The 22004-nt window shown below is 35.7% G+C and overlaps 1 protein-coding gene across 14 annotated transcripts in view; it reads right to left on the reverse strand.

Annotated features, from left to right (window-relative positions):
• Positions 1-22004, reverse strand: part of BBS9 (Bardet-Biedl syndrome 9) — a 289008-nt gene that overhangs the window by 63778 nt on the left and 203226 nt on the right. For 9 of the 14 annotated variants that reach the window (XR_014578910.1, XM_083822113.1, XM_083822115.1 and 6 more), the window contains one exon: positions 12802-12912. Coding sequence is in view for 13 of the 14 variants with exons in the window: in XM_083822113.1 (XP_083678239.1) it covers positions 12802-12912 (111 nt within the window). In the remaining variant the exon portion in view is untranslated. Of the gene's footprint in view, positions 1-4115; positions 4999-5023; positions 12512-12801; positions 12913-22004 lie in introns of those variants that run through there. The other 5 variants (XM_083822103.1, XM_083822101.1, XM_083822104.1 and 2 more) reach the window with 4 other exon arrangements.

Below are 22004 nucleotides of genomic sequence, written 5' to 3' on the forward strand. Positions count from 1 at the left end.
AGAAGGCTCTGTGGAGACCTTATAGCGGCCTTGCAATACCAAAAGGGAGCCTACAGAAAAGCTGGAGGGGGACTCTTCATCAAGGATTGTGCTGATAGGACAAGGGATAATGGCTTTAAACTAAAAGAGGGGAGATTTAGAAAAGAATTTATTCCTTATATCTATTCTGTGAGAGTGGTGAGGCACTGGCATAGGTTGCCTAGAGAAGCTCTGGATGCCCCATCCCTGGAAGTGTTCACAGTCAGGTTTGAATGGGGCTTTGAGCAATCTAGTCTAGTGGAAAATGTCCCTGCCATAGCAGGGGGCTGGAACTAGATCATCCTTAAGGGTCCCTTCCAATCCAAACCATTCTATGATTCTATGATAGCATCCACAAGCTTTTAATCTTACTTTTCACAACTAAAAACTTTGCTGCATTGTGACCATAGAGAAGAGAACTAATACCTGTTTGATGTGGAACATTTGGTGTGTTTTCTATTTTTCTCATTTTCTACTGTGCTATGTTTTCCTGTCCTTCTTTCTTACCTTTCTTCTCTTTCACTTTCCAACCTACAGTAGGAACTCTCAAATAGTTGTGGTATTAAATCTCTAGTGGTTGCCAGTTTCAAAGCCACAAGTTGTTAGTACTCGTGCACATGAAAAAAAAAAATGTGACTACATTTTCTGGAATATTAAACACACCAGAATAAAGCTAAACAAGAACAATATTTTCATGATAAACAGAGCCACAGGAAGGCTCTAACTTTAACTGCATAAAAGCTCAGCTTCTCATTTTGACATATTCTCCAGGGTGCTAATACATAGCTATGGTACTGCACTGTGTTACACAGTCCATCGCTGCGTCCATTATACTAAGGGTACTAGACTTAGTAAAGAAAGTTATATGACAACTATCTATGACTCAAAAAACATAAAAATCACATATTCAATTCGTTATTAATGTGAAGGTAATGTTAAACATTACAGAGGTATTTTACAGAAAATTAAATTAAGAGTTCAGATTTGATTAAATAGTATTTTATTTGCTGTTTTATTAAATAGGAGCTATAAATTGAGCTTAAAAAAAAAAGTCTGGCCTGACTGGTGTCACAACAATTTGACTCTACTTATTCAGGAAATGTAGCAAGCTAAGAAATATGAGGTTTCTGTTGTTTTTCACCTTGGTCTGTCAGGCAGAATAGTCTGTAAACAGCATGTAAACATGTAAACAAACTAAAGCAAATATATCCTCAGTATGTAGCATAGTACATTTGTTCTGAGGATGGCAGGAAAGGAAACAGACCTAGTTGCAACATCACTCCAGATAGCACATCCTCTGTGCTCCCAAATATTTTGGAACATCTTTTTATCCCAACCCCTTCCTCCCCCCACAGCTCCCCCCAGAATAGAACCAAAGTCTATGTTCGGAAATATAAACTGTTTTTGCATCCACCGTATGTAACTGAAGATCTAAACTTGATTAGCCTTACACATTGGCATACTGCTCAATTGCACTAAAGCATGGGCATAGATTTACTCCATGCGATCAAGGGACGGTAGGGTGCACTAGCATTGCTTAGCTCAGAGTTTTACTGGTCATATGCTCCAGTAGCTATTACAAAATACAACACTTAGACTGTTTTTCATTCCCTTTACTTCAGCCTCATAGCCTACTTTTGGAAACACAACAGTATGCTTAATACTAAGTTGGCAAGGGGGGGACAGAGCAACCTCAGGAAGGGAAGTACTGGAACAGGTGAAAAAGTAAATGCGAGGATACTCTGTGGAGCATGACAATACAGAGTAACACAGAATTAGAATGTGCTTAGTAGAGATAGCTGCTATTTGATAAGGCTGACTAAAACTGGACTACCTCAGGGAAAGTAATAAAACTTCATTGTTGGAACTGGTGATTTTAATAAAGGCTGCTATTATACTGCTGCCTGTGCCTTTTGTGAAAATCTTCCTAAAATGTGATACTGTTTGGTCCCAAGGTACACTGTTACTCTTTAGGAATAGCATCCGATAGTCCTCCAATCACCCTCTCCCAACCTTTTTGTGATTGCGGTGAACTCACATCAGTTCTTAGAGCCTAATATTTTGAATTCTGTTATTGTAGTTGATGTGTCCCTTGACCAGAATGGGTCAGACAACCTGCATTAACTATAGTCAAACTTACAGCGTCATAAACTACTACATTTGAATTTCCCAGTGAAGTTTCAAATACAGGACACATTTAAGCACTGGGGGCAACATGGTCACATGCACTGCATCTCACAGTCACAGGTAATAAGAACCAAATCAAGAACCAAAGAGTTTGTGAAAAGCCATCAGCCACAATAGTTGTGACAGTACATCAGGGTGGAGGTGAGGCCCCAAAAGACATTACTATTAAAAATAAAATGTGATCTTCTGTGAACTAGGCATACATTCACAACATGGAACTGTGCCACCAAGTTTTCAAAGAACTATGGAAGAACTCCTAACACTATCACATACAAATTGAAAATAAGAATTTTATCATACATTTTCAGTAAAATGACTGGTTTTAAGAGCTACAGCCAGAATGACTGAAATGTGTACTGCTCCAACATACCAAAATGAGAACTTTCTCTGTCTTAAGAGTTACTGCGCAACTTTGAGCCACAATAGACTATCAGGATTGGGGGTCTAAGCCTCTTTTGAGACATGTCAACACCAGTATCACAGCATCACCTACCTGTATGAACATGATAATTGCATTACCTTTATAGAACAGCTCTGTACTGTAGAACCTCATTGGTGCAGCAACTTTTGGAATATTTCACTCTTATAATCAAGAGAAAAAAAATCCAGACTTACCAACTCTGGAAATGTTCCTGTACTATTCTTAATATTATTTAACTAAGATATGTTCTGGCATCATCTGTATTACGACTAGTGTCCATTCCTTAACAATGCATCACAAAGCTCTACCAATGCTCCAAGTAGCTTATAATGGCACTGATAATTTCCACAAAATGACATGAAAACCTATTTGCAATTCCAGTAACTATCTCCAGCAAAAAGTATGTGGGATTGTGCTCCATCATTTCAGACATGTCAGCAGTTCTTTTAAAGAGTCAATGTTTCTATTCAAATCCCTTCTTTTCCAAGAGGTTGCAAAGTCAGTCCTCCAGAGAGAACTGATACTAGCAGTTCCAGGTGCCTTTGTGCAATCTTGTACCTCAAAAGTCTTTTTTCTTTTTCGAAAGAAAGTTTAATCCTTTAGCCCATAATGTGGATGGCTGCCTTTTGGAATTTGGGGGGGGGGGGGGGGGGGGAGACTGAGACACTAACATTACTTCTATAAGAATGTATTTAATGTATTTTGGAAAATAACTTCTAACACCTCCACAATGTCTTTTTTTTCCCAGCAACAGTTCCTGCAGACCTAGACCTAATCTCCCTTTGGTGGCCAATGTTGACAAGCTACAAAGTGAGACTTGGCATTTTGTATAACCTGGAAAAAGACACCTGGAAAACCATTTTACAGCCTAATTCTGCATTTAACTAATACTCATATGATATGTCAAACAATTACATTAGTACTAACTTTAAAATTCTGAGAAGGGTAGTGGAACTCAAAGTTTGAGGACAGAAGTAACTTTTATTCTGTAGTCTGACATATATAACATGAACCATACAACTCTAACCTGAAGTTTCTCCATCAGAAAAAAAAAAAATCCTTGGAGGTCCCAATGAGATTTCATAATTTCATAAAAACTTTGGTACAGTTTTTCAGAAGCACAAAGGGTCAAAATGGATTGCTTGTCTTTGTATTGTGCTATTGAACATGTTCCTTTCAATTACTTTTTCTAAATGAATATGGATGGTGGAAGCAAAAAGTGTCTGTATTCTCTTCTGCCTGCCAACCTTGCCGTCCAGGGCCATCAAAAGCTGACATTAATTTAATAAAAATACCTGGCAGTCAGTAAATCTTTCTTGGCTGGGAATGTTGAGTGGGCATTTGAATAATGTTTCTGTGTCCTTTTATTCTTTTTTTTTTTTTAATAGTACTTTGTTAGAAACCAGAACAGCTTGGATTTTTTATATTTCTCAAAGACTATCAAAAGAGTATAGGAGCCATTAACATCCAATACAAATGTAAATAATCATTAGCAGAAAGTAATTTTTATAGACACCTCTACAATGTAAAGAAAGTGGCATAGATACCTGTGTACAATCTTGCAAGCCAATAACGATCTGATAAAAGAACTAAAGTGTGGAATAATAGACTAAACTAAACAACATACACAATGCAAAGTTATGCCTGTTCTGAGCAAAATGATGATTTTTCAGTTAAAAAAAAAAGATACAAAAAATTGCTTATAAGAGTCATTAAAGAATTATGTGAGGAAACAGATGCCTTGAGAAACAAGTTTTACTGAGTATTCGGTGAAAAGATCTCACCATACTGGTAGATTAGAGAAAACAACAGCCAGCAGTTCATATCCACCAGAAACAAAGTGCTGGACATATTTGCACTGTGTGCTTTAGATGACAACACTTGATATGACGGAGAAAATAACTGGCATGGGGAAACAAAAACATTACAAGAAATCTTATAAATATTAGCAAGGAAAACAGACCATTAACTTTCACCACTACCGAGGAGAAGTAAGCAGCAGCAAACAGAAAAGAGTGATTAGACTGCCTTCTGTCCTGCCCATCTTCAATGGCAGAGGAAGACTGAGTGAATGAATCCTAGTGACAGACAAGCACCTACTTCTCTTAAGCTTAGTCATTTAGCATAACTGCCAAGGAAGTATAAAGAACACCATTTAGTCATATAAAAAGCTTTTAAACTTCTCTTGTTTTGATTTCTTCCACTGTGCTATGATTCATTTTTCTTAGATATAAGATCCATTCAGAACTCTTAACAATGTATTTAGTTTTGGTTTATATTTTCCATATTTAGCCCACCCTTTCTTATCAACCTATGTTTTGTTACATGTTCCTTACCTTCTACTGTCCATCAGCAATTCTCATGTTTGGAACCTGATAAAAATAAGGAAAGTCTTTTCATAGACTCCCAGAAAGCTGAGGATACAGTATTGTATTGCTCCCACTCCCTTAACTGCAAAAATAGCAACTGTTTGCTAGTAATTTTAAGAATGTCTTGGAATTCTCAAATCATAAAAGTGTGCTGTGATCTCAGCGATTTCTGGGACATCCCACGAAACAAAGTATAAGGTACCCCTTGGTTCTTTGTTTCATTGACAGTCATGAAACAAACTGGAATTGTCAGAGTCTTTTTTTGTAAACCTTTGAAAGGAAATGTTTTGTAAAATACTACCACAACCTTTGAGATGATCTCTTTACCCACTGCAGAAATATGGATAATACCTGATATAGTGTATTTGAATCTGCAAATATTAGAACATAAAGACTTGCTACTTTCCCATGTATTATATTACATTTCACAGAAGATGTATATAAAAGCTACTACTAAAGGTGAAACTGCACTTCATTTGGTATTGACTTAATGAAGGAATTCTCACATTAATCTCTTAAGCTGTAGTGCTCTTTAGAAAAACAGACTCTGTGGAAAAGAAAACTTCCATAAATCTCTTTAACTCTCTCCAGAAAAATAGGCTTTTTGTAGCCCGGTGATTTTCTTTGCACCTTTTCTTGTGGAAACAATTAGCTTAGCAATTTTAAAGTTGGGCCCAGCTGCAGGCTACTAGTATCTTTTGTTTCAGATGATAATGTCATATAGAAAAAAAACAAAGGATCTAGTCTCATAGTACCACAATATATCAGTGGGAAATACATAAGTGGACTTGTAATAAGGTTAGGTCTTGAAGAAGCTTTCACTTACCAGCAGCCATCACAGGGTTCAGTGTTTTATGCCAGATTTGTTTCTGACTCAAGATTTTATTAGCTCAAGGACAAAATATTGTGTTGCAACTCAACTGCCAAAATGCTTGAAACCGAACTCAAACTGTCAAAGGCACAGTTACCCCTTCTAACTTCAGATAAATCCCACTAGTTGGTCCTTCAATGATTTAAAAAAAAAATACTTCTGAAATCAGACCTGTTCTTACTAATTTTGTCATAAGTACAGAGTAGCCAAGCTTCAGACAGTGTTGGTTCAAAACCGTAGCCATGGAGAGCTGAGAAATCTGCACTGAGAACAATTCTGATCGATACACTCGGTTTTGAAAGTTCGTTATAGGTATGAAATTCTATTCCAGACAGCATGTACATTTTCCCAATATAATCTTTAGCTTAATTTATACATTTCTCTTCTGATGCATGTTACCATTAGAAATAGGACTGATTTCTGTCCTATTATACTGTGTAACCTGAAAAAGTTAATTGCTTGGCTACGTTACACTGAAAACACTTTTGCTGTAGTTGGCAGGAATATCAGTATCCAAATGACTACCAGTGTAGCAAACTTGATGATAATTGCACTAACAGTAGTGAGGCCACCTGGATCTTACTTGTGTACTTTGAAAATTTACTGTAGTTAGTAGTTCTATGTATCAATGTCTGATCTAGAGCAAATAGAAATTTTAATAAACCTCCTCTTATAGATTTTTTACAGCACATTTCAACACCTTTCAAAACAAATTCAGGGATGTCTCTCTGCTCATTTGTGTAGGTAAACAACAATAATAAGAAAGGTACAATATAAAAATAGATAGACTCAGTAGAAGTTGGCAACAAATTTTATCCAAAAGCTTTTTAGTTGTTTGTGCTAAGTCAAATGTTTAAGAATATTCCTTTCTAAAATCAAACAAAGGAAACCCTATCATAACACTTTATCTTATAATTACATTATTTTGTGATGAGTTACTCTGTATATTGCAGTTTCACACACTTGTGTGTTCATATAAATCATGATTTATAAGAAAATATTAAGCACATACCTAAATTTTAAATGTGCCACTGGACCCTTTAAAGAAAAATGTTTCCAATCTTCTTTACTAACACGAATTGTTTACACAAGGTTGTAGTAACTATCTATCTTTGTGGGCTGGAATCATCTAACGGTTCCTGAAATTGTCTAGGCACAATAATGTCAGCAGTTTTTGATTAGAAAGCTAACATTGAAAGATCCTCTTAAACTGCATTCACAGCATCTACATAAACATTGTCATACAGCTATCTAGATAAAGTAACATATAAAATAACAAAATACAATAAATAAAACTTGTAGGAAAAGACGTGCAGCTGTGCAATGTCTGGGTGAAACTTTGGAGGATGTTTTGAAAATTTGGCTCAGTATGTGGTTTTACTGGAGTTTATAGCTCAACCTCACAATCATTTCTGTATAGCTGTCTCTGTATTTAATCTAAAGCAATAAGCCAGATGCTTTAAATTAAAGACAGTTAAAATCTGTTACAATATATAACTAAAAATGCTGAGGCATTTTTGGTCTTAGATGCAATGAGTATTAAAATATGAATGTATATTTATTTTACTAAATATAATCATACAAGAAGAGTACTTTGAAATTTAATCTTTAAGTCATCTAAATATTTGCATGACACCAAAATACAAAGAATTTAACTAAAAACAGTGGTAGCACAGTAGCGAGTGCAAATGCCAAAGCTTTGGTCTCATGAATAGCTTCTCTGAAATATTTGTATTTAAACAATAAATGTAAATACCAGCCCATGGTCTTTGTTGCTCTCTCAGAAAGAGAATGGTTATTGTGAATTATCATGGCAAAGTTAGGCAAATATTTCCCATAAATATTTAAAACTTTCTTTGTTTAGATAGATCATTTGCAGGGTAGATTTACAGGATCATGGTGAAAAATTCTGCCAGGAAAATCAAGTCTTACATGTTGTGAAAATTCCAACAGCTGCATGACATGAAACTTGACAAATCTGACTTCCAGTATTGTAAAATCCTGAACAACTAAGTAAACTGCAAAGCAATCTGAACTATTGTTCCGCAAATAAAAATAAAAATCACCCCAGTCTCTGATTCATACTAATTGTTCATCTCATTTTCCTACAACTTAGTGGAGGTACTCATGATTTACCAGCATGAAACTCCTTACTCATAAAAGTGCAACTGGATCCATTATGCCTAAAATATTGACTAGGAATATAGGTTAAAAAAATATGGTAATTCTTACACACTACTTACACACTAAGTAGCAGGCAGCAGTAGCATACGAGGAATACAGAACACCTGATTTAATGGATATGTCCTGATAAATACAATTGCGCTTATTTCATCCAAAAGATCACCATCTAACAGTTTAATTTCTCAGAAAAAAAAAAAAGTTATTTTTTAAGATGTTCACCACATGCACTAGAGAGCCTCTAAAAAGCTGTCACATACAAGAACTTCCTTATACTTATTTCCTACAAGCTACATTTCCATCTCAGAAATATTTAAGAATTTGAGAACGAGATTTTCTGAATGCTGCTTAACTGTTACCTTCTAGAGCATATGAAAACTTCTCATTGAAACAAAACCACTCACTCCATCAAGATGACTGCAACTTCAGTATGAAAATGTAACTTGCAAAAAAAGAAGAAAATGGAAGACAACAGGAACAGCATAACAAACAGAAAGGAAGCCCACGGGACCTGCACAAAAAAGAGTCTACAATTACTGTATTTGTGCTTGTGATTACAGTAGAGGTCAGCATATCTGTATTGGTATTGTAGCTGTAAGCTCATGAAAAAAAGTAATGATGAAACAACAGAGACTTCAAAGTGGACTCAGAACTTAAAATCATACTTAAGCTCTCTACCAGCCTGATGAAATCTGTGCTGCTCTGTCCTCACACTAACCAAAACACCAAGATTAAAGTTAGCAGGAGTAGATTTATCATGCTAAAGTTACTCAGTTACTCCTCCAAATAATTCACAGAGACAGTGCCTTGAGGGGGTATGAGGGAAGAAGAATTATGTTCCATTCATTGGGATGGAGAATGTTCAAGGGAGTATTTTTGTACACACTCAAAGCAAAAGCTGTTTACGAGAATCTGCTCTTACAACTGCAATAATAGTATTCATTCCCAAGTATTATGAACCTGATCCCATTCTTTAGTATGGAGTCACAACACATGTGGATTAGGAAAAAATAAAATAAAAATCAGCATGAACTATGTCAGCAGTATAAATGAAACACCATACAGCCATTAATTCCCTCTCCAAAGAGATTCCATGATTGGGCCAGAATCATTCATTCTGTCCTTGCAAAGATTTGCATCATGACTGCTAGATTTCATGTTTGGCTGTCCTAAGTATCCATTCCGACTAATTGACATGTATAGCAGCTGCATGGAAAGTCTCAATGTAATATTTTGTACTAGATGACATGCAAATCTGTGACCAGATGCTACCCTACAGCATACTTATAGCACAGCATGGTCTTTGAGGTCTTAGTCCCTAAAGATCTTTAGATAGCTCACTCAACACATTTAAGGCTGTGACCTCTTTGCTAGGTCTACATTGGTTCATAAAATTAAAAAGGTTTTTAAAAATTCTCAGCATGCCCAAAGAGCATACTAGCATACAATGCAGTGACTGGCACCCATCTCTGTACACCACACACAATCTCTTTAGCAAGAAATTGGCAAGCTCAAGTATTTATTAGCAGCAAGAGTTCAATGCAAACTAAATGGTGTATTATATATGGGTATTTATTTAGAGTTTTGTTAAGTTCTACTGTCAGGGTTCAATGCTGTACTATCACAGGCAGTTTGCTAATGGAGTTAGCTAGCTCAAGACTAGACGAACATTGTCCAGGCAAGCAGACATCACAGCAGTAATAATGTAAATATACTGATAGGGAGCCCAGAGTCTGGCACATCATTCAGGACTCCTCTTGCTCTTGATGCTTTCTCTTTAGCACATTTTCCTCTGTGTTCCAACCTCCTTAATAGCACTTCTCTTCAGCAGATTTAGACTCACAAGCAATTTAACTATAACCAAGAAGTCCTAGTACAGCACCTCAGGGAGAATTCTTGTTTCTCCTTTTCTCTATGAAGCACTACCAGAGCTTCCTGCTGAGATATTTGCAAGTCAAATGTTATGGTTCTTTTCAGTAGATAATATGCTTTGTTCTGTTTTCTTCTACTGCTATGGAGAACTGCTTCCATTTTGCCATAATCTAGCATTCTATATCAGTAGGAAAATCGGAGTTTATCCCTTTTTCTGATGTAGAAGTGATCCTATTACGGCAACTACACTACTGCTTTTTTGCACTACATTGTATATAACTATAAATGGACTTTAACCTGTACGAAATACTGTTGCTACGATTTGGTCTGGCAGCAGATGGAGCAAGCACAGAACTACACTTTTCACTGTTTTGATAGATGGAAGTCCACTAGATTCAGCTGATGTTCTCCACTGACCTACAGAATTCTACAGAAATTCTACAGAATTTCATTCTAACTTGATTAGCTCATTTTATTCCTTTGATTTCCATCTTCCTCTGTGAATGCAAGTCTGTTACTTATATATGTTTCTTTTCATGTTCCCTACTCTGGGGTATCAACCATTGTGCCCACATCCACACATAGCATATCAGTTGACTTGACACAGCCCTATGGAAAACATCAGCTAAATGCAGAAATTTGTCTGAAGCCAGTATTAATTCTTCACTGCAGTTAAACTACCTCTATAGCGAGAGATATGAATAACAAATACCATCTACAAAAAGAAAACAAAACCTCTCATTTTATAACCAAAATCTGTCTTGAACTCCCTCAGGAAATGAAGGAAGATCTATCAAGAAAAAAAGAATTTTAACTCTACTTTCTCCCTTTTGCTTTTCTCTTGTTGATTGGGCATGCTAAATTAAATGCAAAGTCAAAAAAAAAAAAAAAAAAACAGAAGTTAACAAATATCCTTTGAGGGCTCAGCATACTCACCATGCTCTTGCTGCAGTCTCTAGTGTTCTCTGAACAAGAACTCAGGCCAAAAATATCATGTACAGAAAACACTGCAATGCTGTGATTTCATGCCTGGTATTACCTTACGGTTTAAGTAGCTCCCTTGGCTCTTAAACTTGTAGCAATTAGAATTTCCAGACAGCTCAGTGGCAGATATTCTAGGCTCCCTCTGTATTGCAGCACTAACTAGCAGATGGCAGTCAATTCTTACTGTGAATGAATTAAATTCATTGGTATAACACGTCTATAAACCTAAAGACTTATTTAAAGTTTTCAAAATTTTTCATTCTGCCATTTATAGAAAGTTACAAAGCAATAACAGCCAGTTGTGTGATGCAAGTCTCAATTTTTGGAGACTAAGACTTACATGGGCTAAAATTTATAGTAGGATATGCAGGGCTCAATGCCTCTGTTTCTGGAATTCATTCATATATCTTTACACTTTTCCTCTCATTATAGATTTTTCAGCCATCAGGTTATTTAAACACAGAGTATTATCTCCTGAAGAACACTGAAATGCACTCTCTAGATTACCACCCCACATGCTTGATCAGAAGAATGGAGCATCAGACAAACAGGGGGATTGCCTGCCACATGCTCCTGATTTATAGGTGCAGTTGCCTGAAGCTGGAATTTTATCAGTATTGTATCTTACATAAGGGAGACGATATACTTACTAGGAGGGCACTTAATATATCTATATGACAAAGGTTAAACAATACATATGTCAACTTTGACAGTTTCCCTTCTTCTTCTGACCTGAAGTCCCTGTGGACTGCAAGTAATAAGCACTCTGGAAAAGTCCAAGCTGTAAGCCCTGTAGGCCTTCAGTGGATTTTTCAGGTTGTTTTAGTGAGCAGATACTCATTCTGGAGTTTCAAGTTAAATTGTGACAATTATTACATATTGCTCTAATATGTATCTTTCTTCCCTGGCCACTATTAAAATTCACTAAGACAAATTTTGCTATTGCAATTAACTATATGTTCCCACTTCATGCCTGTCTGTGTAAGAGTTGGCCAGGCAAACAAGAAGTTGAATGGATTACAAACAAATAATTAACTGCTTTCTGCAGATGTGTAGGGACTTTCTAACCTTCTATTTCTGAATATTGATGGTTGCAACATCTGTTTCTTCTATTCTTCTTAGCCTGACTTCAAAACCCATCTATAGTGAACATATCTGATATATGAACAACATTGAAATATGTTTAAAATTAAATATTTGATAAAGACATAATAAACAATGAAGGGGGAAAAAAAAAAGTTAAGGTACAACTTAGTAAACAGAATGGGACATTGTCTCAAGTCTAAGAGCTTACCAGGCACTTTATTAAACTGCAATGCACTACTTTACAGTATTGCTTTTAAAATATGTTAACACTATATCACAGTTCCCGGCAGCATGAAGTCTTTCCAGAAAATGTGTCATCACCATATGCAGCATATTTTATAGCCAGTATAATTTTATTTTATTATATCCAATAATATTTTTCTGAAATTCTAGGAAGTCTTCCTACAAAAGATAAGTAATGACTATATTTTAATCAGCTGGCACAAAGTTTAACCTGCCATACTGCAAAAAAAAAAAAAAATCCTTTTATTGCAGAAAACATTCCTCAGTTTCATTCTGCTCCTGTGGAAGAGGTTGTGAAAAAAATTTTTTATAAAGAGTCTCATTCATTACATGAACAAAACCTTTCAACTGTATAGCTTTTTAATTCCAAGGCTGATTTCTACAATTTACCTCTTGACAGAAGTAGCTGAATAAACTCAGATCCTATACATTTTAGTATTAAGATAAGAAAATTTGAAAATGATACTAAGAAAGCCTGAAACGCCTGCTGTTTGTTTCACAGGTCCACAAGTATTCTGAAAAGAGCTATGCATCATCTAAGTAAAACAAAGTAATTTTCTTTTTCTTACCAGGCTTGGATTTCTGCTTTGCAGCATGCTTGTGATTGGTAAATGTTGCTGTGGAGCCCAGTACAACTACTCTTTCCTCCAAGTCAGATTCTGGAATTGTAGAACAGCCACCTAGTACAAAAGGGAAGACCCATAATGTGGTGTTTATGTAACAAAACAAATTCACCAGTGCACAATTAAGGAAAAGAGGTGATAGACTAACTGACATGAAATCCCAAGAACATATAAAACCCAAATAGCCTCAACTTAAAAATATTAAAAAAAATAAAAATAAAAAACATCAGTGAAGTGAAAGAAAACTGTTACCATTGTTCAGAACACTGATTATGCCTTAATGACTTCCCTCTACTACCTACTCTGATTTAAAAAAAAGTTTCAATGTATCTAGCCCACTGAATATTTAAAACTGGTTACACATAAAAACTGGAAATAGCATGGTTTGTGTTAAAGATCAGATTACAGGGAGCTAGATTTGTAATAAAAGTAACTACATATGAATGAAATAACTGTACAAAGTCAACAAACCTTAGGAAGACCATTAGCTTGCCACAGAGAACGACAGATGATGATATTTTTTTGATGGGTAATTAAATACAGTATTTTTAATTAGTGCTAGAGATAGGGAAACACGGACACTTTCACTGTACTGGCAATGCCTTACCATCATGTGATCTTAGGATGCATGGTATAATGGATTCTTTGTATTTTCTATATTGCTTTTTTTAGTTCATTAGAGAACACAATGACTAGTAGCATTCTCTTCAAGCATGTTTAAACATTTATGTTTAAAATATGAAAAGGGGGACAATCTAGCAGTAGTACCACTCTAAGACAGCTGCAGTAGTTTGCAATGGAGTAGATTAAGAAAAAAATATTTCAAAAGGGCTGTGACCAGGACTTGAGAGAAAGTGTCCCTGTTCCACAGCAGAAGCCATTGCCTTACAATGACTGTATTGCTAACAATATATTACACAGTCCGAATGCTAAGCTTGTCACATTTGTAAGCTTTTCAGTGGCTAACAATGAGTAGCTTTTGTCAAATCTAAGATTTCAAAGCAGGGAGGAACATTTTAAAACACTAGCTTTTTAGTTCTGCTTGAATGTTACCTTTTTCCCCAATACATTTATCAAATAATTCATGTTTCTAGATCTTTAACTATTCTGGGCAGTTCTCGCTAAAGCCTGAAACACTGCCCAGCTATGTCAAATTAACACTTGATCAGAAACTCAATACAGTGCACTAGAGGCTCTGCTCTTGACTACAGGCAAATATTCACCTGCTTTCAAATTTAGCTCTTATTTAAATATTTTGTTGGTCCAGGACCTAAGCTGCCATATCTTTCTCACAGTCCTTCCTGGATTACCACTCTCAAGCAAAAAAGTGCATGTACTTATCTACTGTATTCTGAAAGCACACGTTTACAAACAGCATAAAGTTCCAATGGAGAACACAGAATTTTCTCCTTCACGTCACAGTTTTTGAAAAGAAATGTTGAAAAGAAATGTTCTACACCAAGCCCCATAACCAGTGTATCCAATTTGCAGCAACATAGGCTGTTCTCTCCTTAAAAAGTACATTATAAAACATTTGGAATAAAATGATGTTGCTTCCTCAAGTAGAAGAGCTGCAGCATATATATATATATAGTAATATATATGTTGTCTATATATATATTTGTGTAATATATACATATATATAACTATATTCCAGATACACCCTGACAGAAAGCGTAATATACATTAAGGGTTTGTGTTTGATTTAGAGAAAGCAAATCTTTTCTTTTAGAAAGGAATGTTAGGAGTGAATCTGTCAACAATGTGCAGACTCATATGACTCATGACAACTTCAGATATCTAGGGTTCCTGCTATTGAAACTGAAGGAGAAAATGGGAAATGAGGAAAATGTCTTCATATTAAAATACCTCAACGTCGGAGCAATGTCTGACATTGCATTAAATATAAACAAACCTACACCCTAAATGAAAATAAATATTAGCAAACTAATACTTCTGCTCCCATTTGCAAATTGTGAGTAAAATGTATACTGAGATTTGATGAAATGGAAACCACTGCTTTAAAAGTCATTTTCATTCTTATTCCTCAGATAAAATCTACCCTATTAAACAGAAATCTCTAAAGACAGGATACAGAATTAAGGTTTCTTGCACAAAAGAACTATTAAGAATGGTACCGTAGATTTTAAAAGGTTTTATAACATTTTCTAACATTATGAGTGAAAACCCACCCAGTTAGTCAGTCAAATTGATATGTGGAAATAAAATTTTTTACAAGGTTCATTCTAAAGCCTGAAATTCTGTAACGTATACAGCCTTCAGAATTGATGGCTTTTGATGCCAAAATATTTCATTAGTCATCAACACTGATAGTAACTGAATATGAGTCGGAAAAGGTCTGTTTGCCCTTAGTTACCACACACTATTTGCTGAAAGGAAGCAAAACTTCCTGCTCTTGATTTTGATGTGAGAGATTTGTTACAAGTAAATCATGTCAACTGATACTATCATAATGTACTAAAGTTAAAAGCAAATTCCATTTTTTCCATAACTTTAATTTCCTGACAGAGAATAGTCAGGACTGAAACATTACCAGTGATAAACTATTTCACATAAAAAGAAAGTCCACACAGAATACACAAAGCAGAACTATCATCATTATCAGTATTATGAGTAGCCATTATTTCTTATTTATCCAAGGATACTAATAACTGTTACATATTAATTGTTTTTTTAAATGCTGTTGTTTCAGAAATTTAGTCAATATGCTGAGAGCAGTGTTCTCAGTGGATCTGGATTTTACCCAGAACTCTCACTCCAAAAATTATTTACATGAATGACCAAACAAGAAAGCAATACAATAGTTATGTTTTTACTGTTTCGAGGCAATGATGTTTACATGATCAAGACTGCCATGCCACTACTTTTGCTGTCTTTATCTTCCAATACCAGCATTACTTTCTAACTGAAGAAACAACTGAATCTGCTGAACTACATCCCTTAGATTGCTCCCATACCTAGGGTGAGGTAGAATGTCTGGACTCTCATCCACATCAACCTGTAGAAGAAATTATAAGTGGTATCTGCTTCTTCCAATGTAACCCATGGTGAATTCCATTGCCTTGCTCCAGTTGACACAGGTAACCCACCTCCATGATAAAAATGGACACCCTTCACAACATGCTATGATTTCCCACAGGAAAGGAGGAGTGGGAACCATAATAATTACCACGCTGGAAGAACCAAAACTCTCACTAAAGAAAGCGGCAAACTTTCACTAGGCTAGAAAGGAAACTGGATAAGGAACACATATGCTCCAGTATATATAATATTTACAGCACAGTAGTCCAGGATTTTGTAATTCAAAAATACTTTATAATTCAGATTGATACGTAGCAGTAGCCTGAAAAGAAACTCTTTCTTCTTCAGACTCTAAGCTCTTTCTAACTTCATACTGCACGGGTTCTATTGAGGGTATCTCTTCTACCTTCTCTGGTTAGAGTTTAACAGAATTCTTAATTTAAGTCAGAAAAATTTCTTTGAATTCTTAGATATCTTTGTATAAATTTCAGAAGGTATCCACCAAATGTCTATTTTAGCAAACATTTAAAATTTTTATCCATCTAGAGTCCTAAAAGAAGTGACAGCAGCAGAATCATTCATGTTCATTGATAATTAAGTGAATGGTACAAAGCAGAAAAGTAAAATATTTAAGGAAAGAAGAGGCAGGAATAATACATAAATCTACAGACTGGAAAAGATCCAAGTTGAGAAGCTCTCCAGATGTCAGTCTGTAAACAGTGCTTCATAAAATGAATTTCCCCCATTAATTGTTGGCAGGAATAAGATGTAGAATATGTTATTACATTTGACCCACTCTTTCCCTCTTTTCTGTGTAGCTAAATTCTTCTCTGACATCACAGATCTTTTGTCAGTTGTGATAAATCCAAGAAGCAAGCTGTGGTCAGCAGAACTTTTTGATAGGGTACAACATGCATAAAATTACACTCAAGCTAATTGTGAACTTTGTTCACCAAAGGAAATGAGACTTCTCTTGTTTATTTTCACTACATCTGTTTTTGTAACACATTTGGTTCTTAAGTTGGAAAAAGACACCCACACCCGAAGGAAATATAAACATAATACACACTGAAAAAAAATTAAGTACTGACAGTTTTCCTACAGGTTCATATCACCGTGTTTTTACACGTTTTAATATGGCTCTAAAAGTTTAAAAACAGGAAAACAAAAGTAGTATACATCTAAAGAATGAAAAGGCACTTTGAGGGAAAGACCATTTGGGTTTCCTCTTTCTCTTCCAGTCAGTCACAATCTAAACTATTCATAAAGTTTCCATTTTCCTCTGAAATTAACTCTCTTACAAGAGGCTACAGAAAGAAGAAAAAAAATGCTTCCTGAGCAGTCTTTGGCAGCAAGAGATTCAAAATGTGAGCAGAAAGCACAGAAGTTCTGTAAGTAAGTGTTTTCATCCATGTAACATGTAATGTTTTCATCCATGTAATTCCTCTGTAACAATGGAAATAACCTAAACAGTAAAATTGTTTCATAGTGACACCAAAACTATACACAAAACCATATTCAGTTGTGTTTCTTTGTCCAAGGCATTAGAGATAGTTAGTTGTAAAACAGTTGTTCTATTACTTCTACCAATTCTACTACTTATTCTCAGAAGGAATGTAAAACTAAATCTATAGAAGAAAACACTACATATCTGGGAGTATGATGAGGTTCAGGGAACACCCCTTCACAGACTGGGTCTGTTAGAATCCTTCATTTGAACAGTGAAATGCAAGCATATTTCCACTGCAGCATGCAAGAAGGGAGGATTTTTTTTTAATGATTCTCACTGAAAATGAAGACACAACACTTCACAGAACATCCCAGTTTTAGTTCAAGCACTTTCTAGTAAAATGTAGTCACTAATTAATCAGCTACAGATTTCAGAAGATAGCATTCAAGTCCAATAGCATGGCTACAATTACTTAATCACAAAACTGTTGTTCTTTGTACCTGATTTGACTTAACCAGAATCAACAAAATGATGAAACATTTCTGTATTACATTCCTGTAAAATAATAATTTAATGAAAAATTATCATTACTGAGGATGCACCCAAGATCATCGTAGGTCACAAAAATATATTTTCAATGGGAGTACAAAGAAAGATACCAGTTTGATGTTATGTTTTACCCTTGTGTTACTGAAATGTTTCTTAATGAGACTTCCAGATTATAAATTTAATAGTTTATCCTATAATATGTTGCATTGCTATTGTAATTGCTACTATTTGCATTGAGAACAATGCAGAAATACTACATTAATAATTTACACCGATCATGTGTGGCTTCTACTTGAGCTCATAGCGTGTTCAAATATTTTGAACACACCTGAATTCGTAAAATCTTTACTTAGTAAGTTCAGGGTACTTTGGCAGTACAACCTTTTTAAGGGAACAACCATGCTGTTTAAATGGTCAAATCATCTTGGCCATTATTCCAGAATGAGGTCCAGCGCATGCGGTATGCAAGTCATATGAACGGCATTGGGAAACACATTGCTAAAAACAGATCTAACAGCCTTTTTCATTAAAGAAACATTACTGGACATTCAGCCAGGAACGCATTCAAAATCAATATTCAGTAGTACATTTTCTTACGCAGGACTGAGAATGCAATAATACTAAACTATATAAGGCCAATGAACATCTACCAGAAGTCATCTGTTACTCAGTACGAACAAAGGATGAATGGTAGCAGTTGTACTTCAATCACACAAATCTACTGTTCCTTCTAACTACCTATTCATCTGATGAGCATGAACCAGCTGAAAAATATGCTCTATGTTCCGGTGTGTGCTGGAAGAGGTAATTATTACTGAGTAGTGTGGTGCTTGGAGAACTTCCATCTGCCTTTATATACCAGTATAAAAAATCAGCTTGTAACAAGAACTATTCAAGGGGAAGACTCACTCCTGACAAACACCATAACTATAAAAATCACTGTTTTTTTTTTTTTTTTAAGGAGTATGCTGCCTGCATAACACCTGGTATTTTGTTTCTGACTTGTGCTCATGTCCTTTTCCCCATATTTAGTGTGCTGCTAACTGCAGCTTCCATTCAGCACAACAATACAGTTCTGTTTGTTTTTTCAAAATGCTTAAATACTGTAGTAGCAGGAGTTACATAATATACTGTCCTCAACATATTTTCAGGGCACAACATTCTTCATTCAGTAATAAACAATATTTCATACTACCTTTTTTGGGAGCAAGAGGAGGAATATGCAAGGGCTTTTTTATTACTGTGTTTTTTTGTTCGTTTTTAATACATATATAAATTCATTTTGTGCATATAAATACATAATATATATATACCTTCCTGTATGTATATGTGTGGAATAAATATTTTGTTCTCAATAAGACATTTTTCTAGCTCTGAAGAGCTTTTATTTATTGTATTTTTTCAGTAATGTCACTGGTAAGGCAGTTGCTAGGCATTTAGACTTTTTGTTTTTAAACTAATTTACCCCCCAAAAAATTGAATAAGTAATGTTCCCTTTGATAAGCACTTTCCTTATTTTCTTTTTTTCTTAAAGTGTATTTTAATTAATTTCTACTGTCAATTCTGGTTTCTACATCCCAAGAGAACTCCTGAGAGAACTCCTGAAAGTCAATGTTTGCACAGTTGCTGAAATCAGCAACTGGGAACTCCAGAGCACATTTGTTGTAAAAACGTCCACAATATTGTCTTTATAGAGTCTCTGTCCTTTCTTCAGTGTATGTTGAAAACAGGCAGGCTAGATTTGACTGTTGTAGTCTTGACATCAAACCCTAGTGGTACTCAGAATTCTAAACAGTTTAGACTTTTTTTTTTTATCCTATTAACAGTTGAAACATTTTTGTATTTCCTGAAATACACATATGAAACATTCTCTAAGGTGAAGATGCATGCAGACGCATACATAGACGTTATATATTTGCATGCATAAGTATAACCATACAAAATTTGGTCTTATTAGTGAGGGAAGAGCATGTCCTCATTCCCCACAGGCAGAAGTTGAAGAGAGTAAATCACAGAATCACAAAATCTTTTAGGTTGGAAAAGACTTCTATGGTCATCAAGTCCAACCATTAACCTAGCACTGCGAAGTCTACCACTAAACCATGACCCCAAGCACCACATCTACATATCTTTTGAACTCTTCCAGGAGTGGTGACTCAACCTCTTCCCCAAGCAGCCTTTTCCAATGCTTCACAACCCTTTCAGTGAACAATTTTTTCCTAACATCCAATGTTAACCTCCCCTGGCACAACTGGAGGCCATTTACTCTTGTCCTATCGCTTGGTGCTTGGGAGAGGAAACCTATCCCCACCTGACTACAACCTCCTTTGAGATATTTATAGAGAGCAATAAGGTCTCCTCGAGCCTCCTTTTCTCTAGGCTAAATAACCCCAGCTTCCTCAGCCACTCCTCATCAGACTTTTTCTCTAGACCCTTCACCAGCTTCATTGCCTTCTCTGGATACACTCCAGGGCTTCGATGTCCTTCCTGTAGTGAGGGGCCCAAAACTGAACACAGTACTCAAGACGCAGCCTCACCAGAGCCAAGTACAGGGGGACAATCACCTCCCTGATCCTGCTGGCCACACTGTTTCTGGTACAAGACAGGAAACTGTTGGGCTTCTTAGGCTGGCTCATATTCAGCTGGCTATCAATGAATGCCCCCAGGTCCTTTTCGGTTGGGCAGATCTGTGGCTTTATGGTTTGTTTGCAGTTTTGTAACTTGGGAGTGTCTCCAAGCATTCTGTGATACAACCATACTACAAGACCTTCAAGGTTTCTCAGATGGGTTTGGAGCAACAGACAACTATGTCCTTTCAAGTAAACACACAGACATATTGACCTAAGAAAAGCACTGTGAAAAACACATTTATAATGATGAGGGGAAGATGCAGGTTAGTGAGAATGGGATTTTTTCCCCAGCTATGAGTATGAAATTATAGATTAGCAGTTTCCTGCATGAGGACTCACTACATAGAGTCTTTTGGATGTTTGTGACAGCCTTGACTGAACAGTAATCATACAGAAACAGTTAATGAGGGTTTTATTCCTAATCCAGATTAGGATTTCACTGAGTAAAATCAAAGAAAAAGTATTTGAGATGTATATCAATACATGGATTTGGGCAAGAATACAGGAACAAAAACTACTGATAAGAGATATCATACATACTGCAGATAACAGAAGACAGTGGAATAATAATTGAGACAAATGTGGGTGCTGAAGGATATATGTTACTCAGAAAGGAACAACTAAAGTGGCAGAGTAATACTTCACAGCAGTAATGTGATAGGATACTGAAAGAGTAGTTTGCAGAATTGGTCAATTTGGAAAAGGATTGTAAAGTAGTTTAACAGACAAACCTTCAAAATAATTACAGACCAGCAGGATCAGATCTCAACACCAACTGCAGTTGTTTTAATATTATGAGAAGAATTGATATTATCAGAAATGGTGATGCCATGGAAATGAAAGAAGCTATGATAGCCACCGAAGTAATCACAGGATGATAAGTGAAAGAAAAAGAGGCTCCAGTGTGATAACCTTGAAAAAGGTGAATGCAATGCTGAGATCCGCCTGAGAGAGAATGTTCCAAAGAAATATCAAGAAAGTAGTAATGCTACTGAACGAGGCACTGGTAAAACATCTGTGCTCAATTCTTGTTACCATATTCATGAAAGATTAAATAAATCTGCAAAAAATCAGTTGAAAGTTACTAAGATCATATAGGAATAAATTACCTTATAGACATGCAGAGCACAGGATCAGTCTTGCTTAGCTAAGAGGACTGAAAATGGAACTGACTGATCTTTACCAATAATACAATTGGACAGAAATCCTTAATGTCTGGTGAAATAAAAGGCACTCTTGAAACAAGAGGGAAATGATCATAAATTAATTTTGACTTGAAATTAGAAAGTTTCTGACTACCAAGAGAGCAAGAGTTTTGAACAGCCTCTGAACAGAAACAGTAGGAGAAAATTACTGCATTTATGAATGGCTTTTAATTACCTTATCGTAACACAGAGATGGAGCTTCTGAATTGGGAATTTCTTTTCTGTCCTTCTCCCGACTCCCTCCAAATAGAAGCTACAGGGAATACTGGATAA

The sequence above is a fragment of the Anser anser genome (assembly GCF_964211835.1).
Source record: "Anser anser genome assembly, chromosome: 2".
In the NCBI taxonomy this organism is placed as follows: Eukaryota; Metazoa; Chordata; class Aves; order Anseriformes; family Anatidae; genus Anser; species Anser anser.